Raw genomic sequence first — 17,370 nt, forward strand, 5'->3', positions numbered from 1 at the left:
ATTCTCTCCGCAACGTGGCACGTCCTCGCCCGATCAGGCAGGTCCTGTCCTTCCCCTTGACCCATCCTCCTCAGTCGCGTTCACTGGGTGACCCATCGCTAGGCGTTGGCGACGTACTCACGCAGCATACGCTCGAAGGAATGACTTAGTGCACAGTAGGAAGCCGTCAGCGTGTAGTACGTGTTCGGAAGGCCCGGCAGAGGTCCCGGTGTAGTTCGACAATGATCGTATTGATACATACACAGCACGGAGACTATAATACACGCAGACGACGCAACAAAACGCAAACTACAACCCATGTCAGACGCTATCGCGTGACTACCAAGCGCGGTGTCCGCCGTCGACGATAATGCTAGATGGCGCACATGATCAGTAAAATTCCATGGCACACAGACAGGAACCACGACGACGTACTCGCTGCCCGTGCAGTAGGTGCTCGCGTCGCTCGCGAGCCAAGCGATGACACCGCGCAGCTCGTCGGGGCGGCCGAGCCGTCCGGTCGGGTTCTGGCTTGACCACTTCTCGAGCAGACCCGGCTGCGAGTCGGTGAAGAGAGCAGTCAGCCTAGCGAAGAAGTCAGCGGGGACTCCAGAGCTGAAATGACCCAAGGGGAGAGGAGGCTTACGTGGTGTAGATGTAGCCCGGACTGAGGGTGTTGACACGGATGCCCTGTGCGGCGAGCTCGCACGCCATGCTGCGGCCCATCTGCTTCACAGCGGACTTGGAGGTGTTGTACGACACCCATTTTTGGCCCTGCGCGGCGCGGTGAGTCGGCAGAGGCCATCAAACCGACAGAGAGGACGTACGATGTTGGTGATGCTGCCGCTCATGCTCGCGATGAGGATGATGCTCCCGCCGTTCCCGAAGCGCCTCATCTGGCGGCCTGCAGCCTGCGCGGTGTGGAGCACGCCGTTGACGTTTACGTCCATGACCTACGAGTCCCGCAAATGTTATCGACAGGCGAAGACACGCCAGGATGGGCTGAACATACCTCCTGGAAGGTCTTTGCATCGTACTCCAGGCAGTCCTGGTCGGGCCTCAGGATGCCCGCAGCAGCGACACAAACGTCCATACGGCCCTCCTTGTCGCCGATCATCTCACCCAGCTTCCACATCGTCTCCTACACACGGAAGGAGAGCCGTTCAGGCCCATATTCGCACTCTGGTCAGAGGGGGGCGCACCTGGTCTCGGACGTCCGCGCTGATGTACTCGAGCCGCCCCTTACCCTCCATCCGGTCGAGGTACTGCTTGACCTTCTGCCACTCATCGCCCGGCGTCTTCGGGAGGTCTGCACAGTACACCGCCCGCGCGCCCGCCTCGATGAGGGCCATGGCCATTTCGAGCCCGAGCCCGCGGTTCGCCCCGGAGACGAGGGCGACACGGTCGGAGAGGGAGAGCTCCTTCTCAAAGAGCGTGGGCTTCGCAGCTGCATATTGGATATGTAGTCAGCGGGTGTATCTGGGTGGAAGGTAAGGTTTGCTCACGGGAAGAGGGAGAGGCATCGAGTGCTGCGGCTACACCGACGGGTGCGTACGGCGGGAGGACGCTCTTCTTCTTCTGGGCGGAGGTACTCGAGGGGGACTCGGCGTGGGCGACGCGCGCAGTCGAGAAGGCCGCATATCGCGGAGCAGCAGAGACGTATCTCCCAGAGCGGAGAGCGGAGCGTGCGATACGGGCGTGCTGCATGACGAGTGGACGTCGAAGATGGTTACAGTAAACTAGGACCGTCGGATAGCCTGTCTGAATCAGAGTTCGGACTTTGCGGAGACTGTTGGTTTGGACAGCGAGCAGGGCGCTTTATATTCGGGTTGTGGAGACGGTGCGGTATAGGAGGCCTGCTAGAAAATGATTTATGACGATGGGCGGACCGTCAGGTGGAGGGTGTACAGGGCTCAGCTGACGGTCATGAGAGCATCGCCTCGCCTGCACACTGGTCCGCTGCCGAACAGCGGGTGTCTAAGTACTCTGTTCATATCTTCCACCAGAGTTTTGCTGTTGCTGTATGTCGCGTTATTGTCGCATCCGAGAACGACAGGATTGAGTGGTTTGGTGGAGAAGGCCGGTGGCTGAGCGCGACGCGCTTGTGGCGGGAGGCCCCGGCACACGCGTCCGAGCCCCACCGTGACCTCGGGCTGCAGCCTGCGCGTCGCGTCCGCCATCCATCACTTGGTTTGGTCTCTTCCTCTCCCCCGGCCGCCGCAGCCAGAGTCCACTAGTCCACCTCGGCACGACCCATGATCGTCACAGGTACCCTCGGGCGATGACACATGGAGCACCGTGTTTGCCGTCGTCGAGGTCACCGCCTGCAGCTGCGGCGTTCCTTGTTTCCGGACCGTGCTGAGTGTCTTTATCCTCGGCTCCAAGGATCTGGTTTCGTAAGTAGGAGGTTCAAGCGTTCGTTCTGTGTGGTGTCGAGCGACTACCGGTCTAGGTCTAGACTCCGGAGTGCTTTATACTATGCAACCACAACATTTAATTTATTACTCAATGCATGTGAAACCTCACCTTGCCACTCGTAATACTCTGTGGTTGTGGGGTGCGAGCCGCTGACCAAGGCCTGCCATCGACATCATGAATACACCCGTGCAGGTCAAGACGAACCTCCGCTGCCAACAGGTAGCGGACGTTCAAGTTCACCAGGCCCCTCGACTTGGCTATGCATGCGGGCATCTGGCTACTGTGCATCCGACGCTTTCTCTTCACGAGTGTTATGTTGTCAAGGTACTGTCAACTGCTAACCTCCATTAGATGCGGGAATTCTAGAAGTCCCCACCAGTGTAGGTGCAATGGAGGTCGTAGAACGGGCGCGGTCTATACACTCCAATCAGAGGCTTGGCGCTACCAGAGAGCGTTTGCGCTTGCTTGGTTTGCGCCCAGGAGACGCAGCAACCACTGGCGAAATGCGCTCGAGATGGCAGCGCAGCCATGTTCTGAGACACATATGTAAGTTACAAAGGCCTGATGTATAATGCTGCGGCCGCTCGTAGGCCGACGACATCCGCCCAGCCCAAGATGTGGTCACAAAACACGAGGTATGCGTTCACTCCAGTGGTCAGGTACGTACCATACAAGCTAAGCTTCGCCGCCAGTGGCAGGCGGTGCATACTTATCAGTGGCGATAATTACTGGCCCGGATCTTACTGGCCCTGCTTATAACTGTTGCCTTTGGGGGCCTGCTGGGTGATCCGACGCCGTCGACATGGACAGCGCGGGTTCCCGGCAGCGGGCGGGGCAGGACATGATGATGGAGTCACCACGGGTGCGTACTTATACGTCCGTTGTATCGAGTCCGGACCTGTTATCTTACCTCGAGACCCCCCTCGTCCCCCGCTTGAAAGTGCGCCTCGCCTTCAAGTCTCTCCACTCAGACTGTACAGGCTAGGGCGCTGCGTTAACGTTGCTCGCTCCAATCAGCGATCACGGATTAGCGAAGCGACGACTGCAATGTCGCCCCCGTCGTGCGTCGCTCCAAACTGCAGGGACCGAGCATGTTTGTTTATCCTTTCATTGCAGGAATGCCTCCGCGGCAGTCGACAGGATGGCCCTCTATCAGGTCGATCCTCGAGCTCTTCATTGGACTGTGTAACGTGCTGACGTCATTCTCTGCAGGAGTCGGCCAGGATGCTAGTGACTCTTGCGTCGCGGTGCCCATTCGCAGACCCAGGTCCGTCCTCTCCGGCCGCACGCGAGTGGGCCGACTCTCTGCATGCGTACCTGGACGCCCTTGGGTCTTGGGATGTCATCTCAAGCCTCGTCCGATGGAAGGAAATCGAGGCTGGACTCGTCACACTGTACCGGGCGTGCCCCTTCCTGCCTGTCTGTGTACGCGGAAACCTTGTAGCGCCGCTCGTATATGCACTGATACGGCTTGGAACCGCAGGAGCGCGAGCCCGAATGGCGCCCCGACATGATTGAGACCGTGAACGCGGTCATCGACGTCGTCTCCACCAAAAACTCCGTCAAGATGCTACTCGAGTTGGCGCGAGAAGACGTCTTCGCGGTCATTGATCTGCTCTACGAGGTACCCTCGTTCGTTTTTGATGCCGGCCATACACTTCCACTGACATCTACACGCCTCGAAAGGTGCTGGACAACCATATACGGCTGTCGATCGCACCGCGCCTCGCCAACCGCGTGTCGGACGCGCTCCGGCGGATTTGCGCCAAGTACGAATGGCTGCCCGGCGCGTGCATTGTTCCCGCCGGTCGCCTTACCCTCCTCGGCGACAGTGCCGTCGACTGCGGGGGCTACTCCGATGTCTGGCACGCCACCCACTATGCGGACGGCCGATCGACCACTGTCGCGCTCAAGGTCTTCCGCGTGTATGCGAAAGACAAGCTGCAACGCGTTCGGAAGGTACGCACTTTCCGTCTCTTCTTGGTCCTCTGCTCATCCCTGCGGTCATAGAAGTTCTGCCAGGAGGCTATCCTCTGGCTCAGGCTTCGTCACAAGAACATAGTGCCTTTGCTGGGCGCAGACATGACGCTCTTCCCTGTCTGCCTCGTCAGCGTCTGGATGGAGTATGGCAACATCTCTGGCTACCTCAAGCAGTACCCAGACGAGGACCGCTTGCGACTCGTGCGTTATCTCGTGTCCGATGTTGACAGTTTCGTTGAAATCCATTGTTATACAGCTCATCGACGTGGCTGAGGGGCTCGCATATCTGCACTCAGAAAGTATGGTACACGGCGATCTCAGATGCGTTCGTCGCTGCAGTCTCTTTCTTTCCCTTTCTCATCTAATGGCGCTTTCAGGCCAACATCTTGATCAACGATGAGCGTCAAGCCTGCATTGGTGACTTCGGCCTCTCTGCTGTCATCCATGACCCAGACACTATCATGTCCATTACTCCCAGCCCCAACGCTGTCGGCACCCTCCGCTGGACCGCTCCAGAGATACTCGATCCAGAAACCTTCGGCCTCGAGCATGCGGTTGCGTCGCTCGAGACCGATGTCTATTCCTTCGGCATGGTCATGTGGGAGGTGCGTAATCGTGTGCTTCACTGCCGTCTTATGGGATGTCTCGATATGTAATCCGACAGACATTCTCGGGGCATACGCCATACGAGGAGTACCGCTACGACGCAACCGCGCAATGGAAGATCCTCTTAGGCGTCCGCCCTGGGCGGCCCACGCATGCGATGGCTCTCGGGCTCTCGGACCTCGTCTGGGACCTGATTCAACGCTGCTGGGTCCCCGATCGTCACATGCGGCCAACGGCTGACACCATTCTCCATGAACTGAAGGCCGCACACCAGTTGATGCAGCTACAGCAGCGCACTGAGCGTTCGGACGAGCCACACCGTGCACATGGGCGCGCCTCCCTTCTTTCGCGCATGCGGACCAGCGAACGTGGTGCGACTCTGCGTCCTCTTCGCAAGCCCAGCTCGCTTGCGAGCTCGCGTACCTTGACTCCACTGGGCATCGTACCCAGCAAGGGAGGACTAGCCTCCGCTACGGTCGCGCAAGAGATGGTCTCTGCCGTCTTTTCGCGTGCACCATCGATGGCAGAAGCTGACACACCCCACCTATCCACGCGGGCGCGTCTGCGGGCGGAAGGCTCAGAGCGCACGCTCGTGGGCGTAAGTGCCGAGTCGACGGATACGGTGAAGGCAGGCGCAGGCCAACTCTCCCCGCTGCTCGTCACCGACGCCAGCGCCCCGATTCCATTCGTCAGGTCTCCTGTCAGGTAAGCGGCATTGAACATTCGCCTTTGTCCCCAGTGCATGTTGATGCTGACTATCGCCATAGCATTACCACACTGTCCACCGGTTTCCACAGACAATCGACATCGAGCGATTGCCCGACGCCTCAGCTAACCTGGGGCAGCACCTCGCTGCCTATGCATGTGACGAACGATCGCCTATATGCTCGCCGCGGCTACTCTGCGCCAGAGGCCGAAGTCAAACAGACATTCGCTGGAATGATGCATGAACAGGGACCATCTAAGCAATCCCTCCATAGGCTCGAAATCCAGCGTGAACTCTCGGGAAATCGGAACAACAGCTGGGTCCACGATTGGGCCTACGTGGGTGGCGGCTGGTAGCTTGTTGACGTCAAATCGGTGAGCACGCTCGCACAATGGCTGTGCTTGCCGTATCTGGGCCGTATCTCACCTAGCTCATGCGACCCATAGTGCAAATCAAGCATACACCGCTTTTCCTAGTATGCGACGGCTCTGCAGGCTGTAGCTCTCATTCTGAACCGCCCCCGTCATGGGTTCCCTACGGCTACCCTCTAGACAACACTCAGACACGTGTCTTAGCAAGGACACGCAGGCGCGACTTGCCGACTCGCTGATACCATTTGCAGCCGCTAGACTCCAGAAGTGGTCTGATATCTCAGAACTCAACATATGCAGTCAATGTCTGAATTTTCACCGGATAGCTTCATATGCAGAGCACTATGCGCCCAATGGAAAGCCTACCACCGTTTATTAGGGTGCCCTGTGGAATCGATGACAATCGAGCCAACTTACTATGCAGGTGACCTGTGCAGTGTGCATCAACTGCCGTTGACGCGGACGGTTGACTTCATATATCCGTAACCGAAACACTATACTAGGGCCAATACTATGTCATCCTCAGTCGTCTTCGTACGCATTTTATACCTCACAGAATGAGCCGCTGTCGTAGATCAAGTCATACTAGTACTGCAGTTTGTCTTGTACTGGACTGCTTCAAGTTCGCGGGACTGACGCACCACTTGCCTACCAGTCAAGGTAATGCAACAAAACAGCAACAGTATCATGCACGAGCAACACGAATGGTGATAAAAGTCCGACTGCATTAACGTCGCAGCACATCATCTACGTTGTTTCGATATGTAATACATCACATACACTATTCATACAGGGTACGGTACGTTACGTTCATTTCATCACGGGCACTTGTAGTATCAACGTAACGGCAGCCATCGAGAAATCGTGCAAGAATACGACAAACATGGGGGAGGGGAGGATAAGGAGCGCACCACGACGACACAGTATATAACTCGGGAGCCACACGTCCCGAACACCAGGTTTGGGGAGGGGGCGCGAAGCACGGACATAGACACAGACAGACATCATGGTATACGCTATGCAGACCGCAGGCACGTCGCCACACAAAAGGTGAACGTCCACATGCCGGCGCTGATGGCCAGGGCAGTCATTAGGGGAGAATGTACACTAGAAGAACGAACCGCGGCTGATCAGCCGTCATTTCTTTGAGACACGGCGAGAGGGCCTGCTGCCCTTCTCTGCCCATAAGCATACCGACGACGTACGCACGCATTTCAACTCGGAGCGGTCGACGGCTCCATCCGCCCCGGTGGAGGCAACTCGGCCGTCGACGCACTCGCCCGGCGGTGGTGATCAGGCAAGGGGGCCATCAGTCTGTCGTAAGCACCGTACTTGTTTGCGTGTGCTGCCCCCTCGTCTGTGCCAACGCTCAAGCTGCGCCGACCGAAGTCACCGTCATCCTCGTCCTCTTCGTCACCGGCATCATCATCCCACCCCGCAGGCCCGAGCAGCGCACGCTTCGTATTCTCGGGCCCCAGGGTCTGCGACGCGAGACGCTTGAACGACGGACGATAGGACGAATCAGAATCCGTGCCAGTATCGCTGCCAACCGCAGTGGTCGACACCGATCCGCCCGATGGTGGTCGCATCGTCTGCGTCTGCGGCTGTGGACCGCTCTGTGACGACGGTCGCGAATCGTGCGACTGTTGCATCTGTCGGGCGTCCGCACTTCCGAAGGCATACGCCAGCGAAGATTTCGTAGATGCCGCCGACAACGGTCGGTTGAGCAAGTCGGGGATCTTGTTGGGCGGGGGCGCGAGTGGTGGAAGGTGCGGCATGTTCGGGCTTACGCTGTTAGCCTTGCTGCTATCGGAGTCCCCCTGCGACTGCTGAGCCTGAATTCCATGAGGTGGCGCGGTCCCTGCAGGCATCGTCCCTCGGCGCTTCGGGACCAGGTTCAAGTTCATCGGCGCCCTGCGCGCAAGGACAGCTTGCTCGTAGCTCCTCAGATCGTCGGCATCATGCAGGGTCGTCCGCATGCTTGAGAACACGCCTGGGTGCCCCTCGTTGTGCTGCTCATCGCCTCGTCCCTCCGGTCCCCGCGACGCGTCGCTGGGCATGTGGAGCTGGAACCGGGTCAGGGCAGGGAACACGTTCGAACTCGAGTCCGCGAGTGCTGTCGGCGTCTTGATGCTCGGAAGGCTTGCAACGCGTGAGTGCCTCCGCGTCGGCGAGGGCCTGCCTGCACCCAGGATCTGGCCCGGGCCCGTGGGGGTAGCGAGCGGAAGTCCATTGTTCGCGCCTGGACCGCTTAGTGGCGTCCGAAGGTACATCCTCCAGAATTCACGCATTTCTTTGTTGTCAACGTCACTCCTACCCGTCTTGAGGGCCGCGAGTATGTCTTGTGTCGGCGTCGGGAGGTTAAGCCCAGACGCACCGGGAGTAAGATTCGAAAAGAAAGGGGCAGAATCTGAAGCGAGGCCCGCGAGGACATTGGGATCATCGAGCGACATGAGCCCGAAGGCGGACGAGAAGCCTCCCTCACCCTGGCCATCCTGTGCAAACACAGGTTCGTTCTTGCCCGAATCCCCCTGCGAGCCGGCGTTGTTCGAGCTGCCCGAGTCCCGGTTGTTGGGGTTCGTAGGGTCAAGATGAGTGAAGCCGGGCAGCGAGTACGACTGGCGTGCCTGTGATTGATCAGGCAAAGGTAAGTGGACATTGCTAGACTGCGCACTGCCTGGCAACGAATGTGAGTGATGCGTGCTCCCGCCATCGCTACTGAAATCCTCGGTCAAGTTCTCGGACCGCTGGTTGTGGTGGTAGATGTTGGGGCCGTGGTAGCCGCCCGTGTTTCCTGAGGAGGATAAGGACGGAAACGTGGGTCCATACGCGGGAGGATGGGTCTGAAGCGACGGTTCGCCTGCTCCTGAGGGTACGTTGCCGTCTCGCGCAGGAAAGGACTCGCGCGCTCCGGTGTAGCCGTAGCCGGATTCCTTGCGGTGCTCGTCGAGGCCATGAAAGGAATGCTGCGAGGGCTGGGCATCCTGTGTCCACGTAGAGGCCGCAGGCATTGGGAGAGAGTAGCGGTTGTAGGACACCTGTGCCTGAGGATCATTGTAGAGCGTGTGCGAGGGCAGGACGCCGCCATCGGTGGCTGCAGCTGTCTGCGCGCCGTTGAGGGAGAGGGCGGACTGATGGGGAAGAACGCCGGCACGTGAGAGAAGCTCAGCCTGTGCGCGGTAACGGGCAACAAGCTCCGGCGAGGCGCCGGCAGGTAGCGTCAGGCCTGGGTTAGAGGCGTGCTCTGTACCGTTGGCATAGCCAGTGGAGTACAGGGATGACGTAGGTGGGAGCGCATAATCACCACCGGTTGCCTGGTACATGGAAGGGAAATTGAATGACGACTGCGGGGGCCCGAGAACGAAGTCATCGGGGAGACGCGACGTCCCAGGGAGGAGGCCGCGGCCTGCAGGTGGAATCTGGTTGGGGACTGGATGCCCTGGGCCCTGCGGCATGGTCTGGCGGTGAAACTTGACGTAGGTGCACCGGCACTTGCGCTGGACGCACTTGGCTGCACGGACGTCAGCGGACTGGCAGAATTTTGGGAAGGGGGGATACGCACAGCAAGGGTTCGCGCCATCGCAAGGTAAACTGGAGGTGACGCACTGGTCGCATGCCTGCTTGGACGTGGTCGCTCGGGAGCCCGCAGCGGAGCCTTTGCGACGGTTCGGTACCGTGGTGGTCGGAGGCTTCTCTGATGCATGGCATTTGTTTACGTGCCGCGAGAGCAGATCACTGGATGGCCGAGAAGCTATGAGGATCAAGCATGGAGCGGGGAAGACGAGGCGCTGACCTCCTCGCAAACTGGTCGCCACAGTGCTGGCATTTGTAAGGCCGATCGCCGGTGTCTGTGGGGAAGGCGGGGTCAGCGTGGTGGCGGTGCGAAGCGAAGAGGAAGCAGGAGCGCGTCGTCGGGACTCCATGGGGCGCGCCGGTGGGTAGGTGGAGCGGACTTACGCGAGCGCATATGCCTTGCGACATGCTGGGGCCGGGTGAAGGTGGACTGGCAGACTGGACACTGTGGGCGGGGGTGAGCAGGACGCGGGGGACGACGAGGACGGGGGCGGGGGCGACGGCGAGCTCACCTTGTGGTCGCCGGCCATGGTGGTGGCGGGGGAGAGAGGAGATGCTGGTGGAGACTGGGAGAAAGCAAACACCGCCAACACACCCACTAAACTGCCAACGATGTGGAGCAATCAGGCGCCCCGCCTGACGTCACTATGATCTCCGTCACATCCTCGCCCGTGTCACACCCGCTGCAATGTGTTCGTTACGCGTTACGGTCTCTAGTACAGCAGCGTATGTACCCGTCACACCCCGCCCGCCGCGCACTCTCGCCGACGCGAGATTCAGATACCCCGTCCCACCTGACGTCACCATGATCAGTGTCGCGAGATTGTAGCCGAGATCAGGCCGCTGCAAAAGGAAACCCGCGTCATCCCATCGAACGCCACAGAGACCAGTCTGGACCGCTTACCTTGGCGCCGACAGCGGCACGAACACCTCTGCCTCCGATCTGCACACAAGCCCAGGCCGTCAGCGCATGTCCTCGACCCGCCCCCCGACGCATCCCGCCCCCGCTGCTGCAGTCACGAAGCGTGACGGCGCACGTGGGTATCAGCGTCGCCATCGCGAGACAAGCGTCGCGTGGTCTGGGGTCCGACAGAGGACCCGCGGTTTACGCGCTGCGCTCGCACTCGAATGCACATCTACAGCCCCATGGGAATCCCTCCGCATCGCACCCCCAAACGCTGCAATCAGATGCCCTCCCACCCTCGGCAGCCAGCGGGGGTCTCTTCCCCCTCATCAAACAACCGCCGCATGTTTCGCCCTCGACGCATCTGCGCTTCTCGCCAAACAACCTCCGTGAGAAGCCGCTGCTGCGCAGTCGTCACCCCCGGACATCCGCGTCCCAGCGCTCCGGCCGCCTCTCGTAGCGAGCTCTCTCGACGGCAGCAGCTCGCTCTGCTCCTCCAAGGAGACCGGTCTGCCGCGCTCCTCGAGCACCATTGGCACGCCAGATGCGCCCGAGATGCATTCCGATTTACTCGGACCACTGCAGATCTGCCCGAGGCACAGATAGCCGGCGCCGACCAGTCGTTCCACCCATACCCCGTACAGCGGTCGCGCGCCCCGGTCGCATAGGCAACGCACGAGGCAGCAGCGGGCAACGCGATAATGAACAGCATAATGAAAAAGGATACTCAACGGTGTCTGGTTATCGATCCCGATGTACTTCATGTCCACAGGCACGTAGTGCTTGTTCGGCAGCGTGTACGTAACCTGGTCCACAAACTTGTTCGTCGCGATGATCTTCTGCGCCATCTTGTACAACGTGGCCTGGAGCCCCAACGCCACCGGCATCAATTGCAAACACCCTTGACGACGTTCGCGGGAAGCACGCACCTGCACACTCGCGCTCTCGTCCAACGCGAACGTCTCGAGCGTAATCTTCCGCGCGCTGTCCGCGACCGTGTCCGCCTCCCACGCCGTGCCTTCCTGCGCGTCATCGCCCGTGACGGCCAGCTCGAGCAGCAGGTCGTCTTTCAGCGGCGGCACCGCGAACGGCCGGTACACATACGAGAGGTCGATCGACGTGCTGAAGATCCGGTCGTTCACTTCCACGAGCGTCGTGTACTCGTCGCGGACAAAGTTCTCGAAGGCGGAGCCAGTAGACTTGAGTACTGCCATGGTGGAGCACATATTTGTCACCCATTACATGCGCCGCGAGAACGCGAATAGGCGGTACTCACCGAGAAGATCCTTGATTCCAGATGTCACCTTCGCAATAATAGAGTCCTTCCCCAGGGTCGCGTCGATCTATAAGCAGGTGCGTTAGCGAGTCCTCAGTTTCATCAACTGCACACAGCCCACCTCGACGCTGGTGAACCTCTTGTCCTCGCCATCACGGAAGTACGAGTGCGGGTGCAACTTGACGGGCTCAAAGTCGTTCACGATGGGAATGCGCGCCCAACGCAGCTTCTCGACCGTGATATGTGCCTTGTGTAGGTGCTCGTACTTGGAGACGAGGTGCGTGCCGAGGTGGACCGCGAACCGTTCGGGACTAAGGATGTGCGGAGAGGTCTTCGCGAGATCTGCGGTGACCACGGGTGGGCATACACACACGGAGTGAATCAGGTATCCATACAGTATGTAATGTTCTTGACTGCGTTACAGATACACTTGGTGAGATGAGATACACAGTGCGGAGACGAGGTACGTACTGGAGTCGGTAGCAACGACGACCGAGTTGTCGGCTTGAGTGAAGCTGCGAGGATGATGTCAGTACACGTCCAAGCGAAGAAACTAGGATCAATATTTCCAACGAGAGGACTCGGAGAAACATTCTGTTGGCGCGGGATCACAGACAAGGCCGCTCACCTGACGTCGATGTCGCCCTCCACGAGGGCTGTAACGTTGTATTCGACTACTCGATGGGCTGCACCCTCCCGGACGATGCGGAAGACGCGGATCTTGTCCTTGCCATACTGGGCGCGAGATAGATAGGATTCAGACATCGTGCCAAAGAGAGAAGGATTCGTTAGCTAGATGAGAGCAGAGCAGGAGGAACAAAACGAGTCAGACGGATAGGGGCGGCGGGACGAGGCGAGCAATCGAGCTGTAGCGCGGTGAACAGCATCGATCACGCCCATATTGCGCCCTCCGGGGGCGCGATCTGCCTGGCCGGGGGCTCGCCCCGCTCGGCCGGACGCGCCCGTCGCGGTGCCACCGGGGTCTCGCCCGGAGCGTGCCGGGCCCTTCCGAGCTCGCCAGCACGGGCAGCGGTAACAATTTCTCGTCACCGTCACCGTCCCCGACCACACGCATCGCGAGGCTCGCCCTCCCGTCCGCCCCCTCTCACTCTTAGACTCAACACTAGACACAGGGCGTAATAGCGAGCATGCGCGCATCCGTTCCTTTCCGTCTGGCGCAGTTGCGCCCGCACGCGCATGCGCAGCGGCGATTCGCGTCGAGCACACCCGGGGGAGGCGTCAACGTGAACACGGCGGAGGCTCAGAAGAAGGCCCAGGAGGCACTGGCGGTGGCAGGAAAGAAGTTGGGACAGGCGGTTGAGCTGGGCAAACAGTACATGGGCCCGGTCGGCGAGAAGGCTGGGACTATGCTCGGATGTGAGTCTGTCTCCTCTACACACGCTTCTTGCAATCCTCGCGTCTGCATGTATGCGCGTTGGCCGCGCGTGTGTGCTCTTGCGATTTTACTTGAAGCGTGTTGTGTGAAACAGAGACTGATACCTGTTCTCCAGCCTACCGGGAGCCTCTCACGTACAACTTCGCCGTTGCGCGTGAATTCCTGAAGCAGGTCTACGTTGCGGAGCGGTTGCAGCCACCAACATCACTCGCTACGCTACAGAGCGCGTACTCTACCCTCTGGTCGCGTGCCAGCAACCCCGCGTACTGGCGAGAGCTCGTACAGTCGGGTGGGTGGACGAAGGTTGGCGTGTATGCGCTCGAGGCGTACGGTATTTTCAAAGTGAGTTGTCCGCCCGACTCTGCTGCACGAAGGTTTGCTGACGGCTGCGCGACTGCTGGGTACAGATTGGAGAGATCATTGGGCGACGGAGTCTGGTCGGGTACAAGGTGGAATAGAGTATCATGCTAGCTGTACTTTGCCCGATATAGTCTCTTTGCTTCGTGATATGGACCACATGCTTTGTTTGTGCGCGGTTCTGTTGTGTGGAGACCTGCCTAATGCGGGCAAAGCGGGGTGACGTCAGGACGGCGCTGCACAGGCCATGTTGAATCCGCGCGACGCAATGGCCGCCCTCCTATATCAGCCCTCCTCCCGCGCCCTCGCCGCCTTCCTCCTTCCCTCTCGCCCCCATGCAGACTGACCGCGACGCCGTCTCCATCTCTCGCGCGAGGTCCGTCTCGCGCGCCAGCAAACACGGCTCGACCGTTTCGCGCTCCCAGTCGCTCATCAAGAAGAGCATCGCCCCGCACGACCTACGTCCGTCCGACATCCTCATCGAGCGGTTCACCGCATGGAAGATCATCGTCAAGCAGCTCATCGCGTACTTTGAAGGCATCGCGGACATCCAGAACAATGTCGCACGCGAGATGACCAAGCTGGCTGGCGTGATACAGGTCCCGTTCCGCTCGGGCAACCAGTTCTTGGGAGAGGGCGGCCTTCAGGTGTGTATATGCGCGTTTTCTCGTGGCTCGTGACTTCTAACGCATCGTGCAGGACATCTACTACGGCATACGCGACAGGACACGCGCGATTGCTGATGAATACGCCAACCTTGGGCGGACTGTCGACGGTTCCATAGTGCAGCATCTGCAGAAGCTCCGCGCGGAGATCAAGGCGCATATCAAGGCGAGAGAGATAGTTTAGACGCATGACCCCTGCAAACTAAACGCGATTCACACAGAATATTCAGAACGACACGGGCAAGCTCGCCACAGCGGTCGCCAAAGAGCGCGAGCTTTCCGCCAAGCTAGTCGGCGACCTTGGGACAAACATTTCGGTACTCAAGAACACGCCGCTCAGCGTGACTTCGAAGTCAGACCCGTACGTAGCTAATCAAGCCGTCGCACGGCAGCTCGTGAAGCAGGTCCACACCGAGAACGCCCTCCAGAAGTCCCTGCTTCTCACGCAGGCGTCCTCGGCTGTATTCGAGGCTTCCTTGATTCAGGCCTTGCAGTCGGCGTGGTCGACGTATGCTGAATGGCGGACACGCATGGATGCGAACATCCGAGAGACGTGGAATGCCATGGAACGCGACATGTCCGGTCTGCCTCCCGACAGGGAGTGGATTGCCTTCGCTGCCAGGGAGGACCACCTGGTTGACCCCGAGACGCCTTTGCGCGACCCCCAGCACATCATCTACCCATCCAAAGAAGACCCGTCGGTCATTCCCGTGCACACGGGGCTTCTCGAACGGAAGAAGCGCTACACGCGGGCGTATCGCGAGGCGTACTACGTGCTCACGCCCGCTGGATTCCTGCACGAGTACGCGTCGTCCGATCCCGCGCTGGCAGACAGGCCGGCATGGAGTTTGTTCTTGCCTTTGTGTACCCTTGGGCCGCCATCAGCTCCCAGCGCGAAGAGCCACAAGTTCCACATCGAAGAGCGCAAGGACGGCAGCGGCTCGGTCAAGACAGGCTCCTTCCGAGGACTCAGCCGGTCGCTCACTGGGCGCGGTAATAGCAGCGGTCGCGCATGGGCCTTCCGAGGCCGCTCGCACGACGACATGATGGAGTGGTGGAACGATATACGGATGCTCTGTGCGCGGTATCTGGTCGCGAGCGAGCAGATGGAACGCAGTGGGCCGGTCGCGGCGGCTGTTCGTGCTGCGGGCTATACGAGCGAGGACGAAGAGGATGACGAAGAGGGCTCCAGTGTGGAGGAGGAGCAGGACGTTGAGGACGACGAGGTATATGAGCAGGCGAGAGACATAGGCGAGGGGGAGGATGACGCAGGCCCACCGGAGTATACGCATGAAGGATACACCACCGACTTTGGTCCCAACGGATACCCCGTACGTCGCGAGCATACTTGATTGTGCAATGACTCAGAAACGTCCTAGGTGGACAAGAAGTCTCATGCAGATGATCACGCAAGTGGAGGAGCCAATGTGTCGAGGCGACCCAGCAAGCGACAGCAGGAGAAGGCTCCCGAGGGCAAGCCACCCCACGTTGCATCCGGCGATGAAGCTCCTGAAGCCGCGGCTGCAAATGAGGTGCCCTCCGGAGCAGGACCCGCACCAACTGAATCCCGCTTTACAGAAGGGTTGTAGTGGTGATATGGCTGTCTAGACCAGTTTTAGGCTATGCATATATGGTGCCTACCCATTGTCTATGATAAGCCATAGGAGTCCATACTAGCATAGAGGGCAGACTCTGTTGTGTTCTGATGTGTTCACATGGACTGGATTACCATTGGGGATGAAAGTTGTTCATTGTCAGGAAGTATTCTAAACAGTTATTGTGTTAGAATGCAGCATGCTGATGAATCCTTCTATCACCTGTAGTTTGTTCTACTCTTGTATGGTGTTGCACTATGTATTCAATGTGATATCAGGACTTATACTTAGGTTGTAGTGAGTACTTTAATTTGTACAATCTTGACTTATTTATTACTTGTTGCAGATCCTGTACTCAGGTTCAGTGGTGTACTATACCATCTGGAGATGTAAGTTATTGTACTTCATGACAAGGGCACTCTGAGCACCTGGGATGGACAGCCATACCTCCACTCACACCCAATCTTGCTAGAGGTGAATGTTGGCAGTTGTCAACATCTGTAAGCCCACTGCTTACTATGAGATCATTACTTATCATATCAGGTTGTTGTGTTGTATGTACACACCACCAAGTTTGCTTCCATCGTAGAATGTGCTCTCTCTCCCCCTGTCTCCAACTCTTGCTTCTACACTTCCACCTCCCTGTTCCCTCCTGTATCATAGCACTACATCTCCCCCTCCTTCCACCTCCCTGGTCCCTCCTGTATCATAGCACTACATCTCCCCCTCCTTCCACCTCCCTGGTCCCTCCTGTATCATAGCACTACATCTCCCCCTGCTTCTCTCAGTCTTGCAATCACAACACATTCTAGATTCTGGTCTCCATGTGACAATCATTGAGTGGGTTCTTGCTGCATAACAGGCAGCAAGCTTTCAACATCACTGTAAGCCTATGGCTCACCACGATAGGCAGTACTTACCGGTTATGGAAGCGTGGACACATGTTTGCGCGTATTTGGGTCTGGCTGCCGCATTTGCTTCCGCTGCCACCTAATCATCCCACCTAAGCAGCCTAATTAGACAGGTAAGACGGGCCATGTGACCTTTCTAGTGTAGGCTCGTTTCCACGCATTTCAGTGACTTCCCGTTATCTCACCCGAGACATCCTGACTTTGTCGGTGACCTCTCGAGCCATTGCCGCTGGATCCTAGCACGTGCTCTGTGTCTCGGCCGTTCCCTCGCGTTCTCAACCGTGGCCGTGACCTACCGGTCTCTCCCGTCCAGGCCCGCCGCTCCTGATCAGTAGCCTCGACGTCGTCCCCCGCCTCCTTCCGCATTAGATAGCTGTCGGTCCCTTAGCCACCAAGCGCTGATAGACTTCCACATTTGTACCTAACCTATATCAATATTATCGCGGCCCCTTGTCGTCTCTCGCCGGCGCTATCCCTATGCTATTCTTGTTGCAGTTCCAGTGCCACCATGTCTCTCGATCATCCCCTGTCCCTTCCGCCCCGAGTCGTTGCGCCACCATGCCTCCCCCGCCGTGTCGCCCCGCGCCTTTCTGTTTCCGGTGGTGCACTCTGGAACCTCTCGGCGCACTGCTC

The 17,370-nt window shown here is 58.8% G+C and overlaps 7 protein-coding genes across 7 annotated transcripts; 3 read left to right on the forward strand and 4 right to left on the reverse strand.

The window, feature by feature from the left end:
- Nucleotides 1-36: 36 nt before the first annotated feature.
- Nucleotides 37-2,139, reverse strand: C8Q71DRAFT_847412 (sorbose reductase sou1). The gene is made up of 7 exons (XM_047926659.1): nt 1,485-2,139; nt 1,182-1,426; nt 992-1,120; nt 807-932; nt 626-753; nt 415-564; nt 37-352 (listed from the first exon to the last, which is right to left on the reverse strand). The coding sequence occupies exons 1-7, from the start codon at nt 1,684-1,686 to the stop codon at nt 319-321; spliced, it is 1,014 nt and encodes a 337-aa protein (XP_047780667.1). The 5' UTR covers nt 1,687-2,139; the 3' UTR covers nt 37-318.
- C8Q71DRAFT_722848 (uncharacterized protein) lies at nt 1,893-2,662 on the reverse strand (the record flags this gene model as incomplete). Its single annotated transcript, XM_047921544.1, has 4 exons — nt 1,893-2,139; nt 2,167-2,448; nt 2,506-2,557; nt 2,602-2,662. The coding sequence occupies 4 exons, from the start codon at nt 2,660-2,662 to the stop codon at nt 1,893-1,895; spliced, it is 642 nt and encodes a 213-aa protein (XP_047780668.1).
- Nucleotides 2,663-3,621: 959 nt separating this feature from the next.
- On the forward strand, nt 3,622-5,692 carry C8Q71DRAFT_705673 (kinase-like domain-containing protein; the record flags this gene model as incomplete). The annotated part of the gene is made up of 7 exons (XM_047920454.1): nt 3,622-3,816; nt 3,884-4,021; nt 4,084-4,347; nt 4,411-4,578; nt 4,634-4,702; nt 4,755-4,982; nt 5,042-5,692. The coding sequence occupies 7 exons, from the start codon at nt 3,622-3,624 to the stop codon at nt 5,690-5,692; spliced, it is 1,713 nt and encodes a 570-aa protein (XP_047780669.1).
- Nucleotides 5,693-6,903: 1,211 nt separating this feature from the next.
- Nucleotides 6,904-10,299, reverse strand: C8Q71DRAFT_752791 (uncharacterized protein). The gene is made up of 5 exons (XM_047923400.1): nt 10,146-10,299; nt 10,018-10,078; nt 9,854-9,908; nt 9,623-9,795; nt 6,904-9,571 (listed from the first exon to the last, which is right to left on the reverse strand). Exons 1-5 carry the CDS (start codon nt 10,161-10,163, stop codon nt 7,275-7,277), a joined length of 2,604 nt encoding a protein of 867 aa, XP_047780670.1. The 5' UTR covers nt 10,164-10,299; the 3' UTR covers nt 6,904-7,274.
- On the reverse strand, nt 10,300-12,699 carry C8Q71DRAFT_752796 (uricase). Its single transcript, XM_047923401.1, has 9 exons — nt 12,442-12,699; nt 12,285-12,328; nt 12,209-12,226; nt 11,935-12,155; nt 11,814-11,880; nt 11,467-11,744; nt 11,270-11,400; nt 10,538-10,576; nt 10,300-10,476 (listed from the first exon to the last, which is right to left on the reverse strand). The coding sequence occupies exons 1-9, from the start codon at nt 12,576-12,578 to the stop codon at nt 10,443-10,445; spliced, it is 969 nt and encodes a 322-aa protein (XP_047780671.1). The 5' UTR covers nt 12,579-12,699; the 3' UTR covers nt 10,300-10,442.
- A 132-nt stretch (nt 12,700-12,831) lies between these two features.
- Nucleotides 12,832-13,745, forward strand: C8Q71DRAFT_752799 (mitochondrial ATP synthase g subunit-domain-containing protein). The gene is made up of 3 exons (XM_047923402.1): nt 12,832-13,190; nt 13,325-13,551; nt 13,617-13,745. The coding sequence occupies exons 1-3, from the start codon at nt 12,962-12,964 to the stop codon at nt 13,665-13,667; spliced, it is 507 nt and encodes a 168-aa protein (XP_047780672.1). The 5' UTR covers nt 12,832-12,961; the 3' UTR covers nt 13,668-13,745.
- Nucleotides 13,746-13,796: 51 nt separating this feature from the next.
- C8Q71DRAFT_545553 (uncharacterized protein) lies at nt 13,797-16,020 on the forward strand. Its single transcript, XM_047919258.1, has 4 exons — nt 13,797-14,213; nt 14,266-14,397; nt 14,453-15,562; nt 15,611-16,020. Exons 1-4 carry the CDS (start codon nt 13,902-13,904, stop codon nt 15,818-15,820), a joined length of 1,764 nt encoding a protein of 587 aa, XP_047780673.1. The 5' UTR covers nt 13,797-13,901; the 3' UTR covers nt 15,821-16,020.
- The last annotated feature ends 1,350 nt before the right edge of the window (nt 16,021-17,370 follow it).

The sequence above is a fragment of the Rhodofomes roseus genome, assembly GCF_022264815.1.
Source record: "Rhodofomes roseus strain CIRM-BRFM 1785 chromosome Unknown C8Q71scaffold_7, whole genome shotgun sequence".
Classification (NCBI taxonomy): domain Eukaryota; kingdom Fungi; phylum Basidiomycota; class Agaricomycetes; order Polyporales; family Fomitopsidaceae; genus Rhodofomes; species Rhodofomes roseus.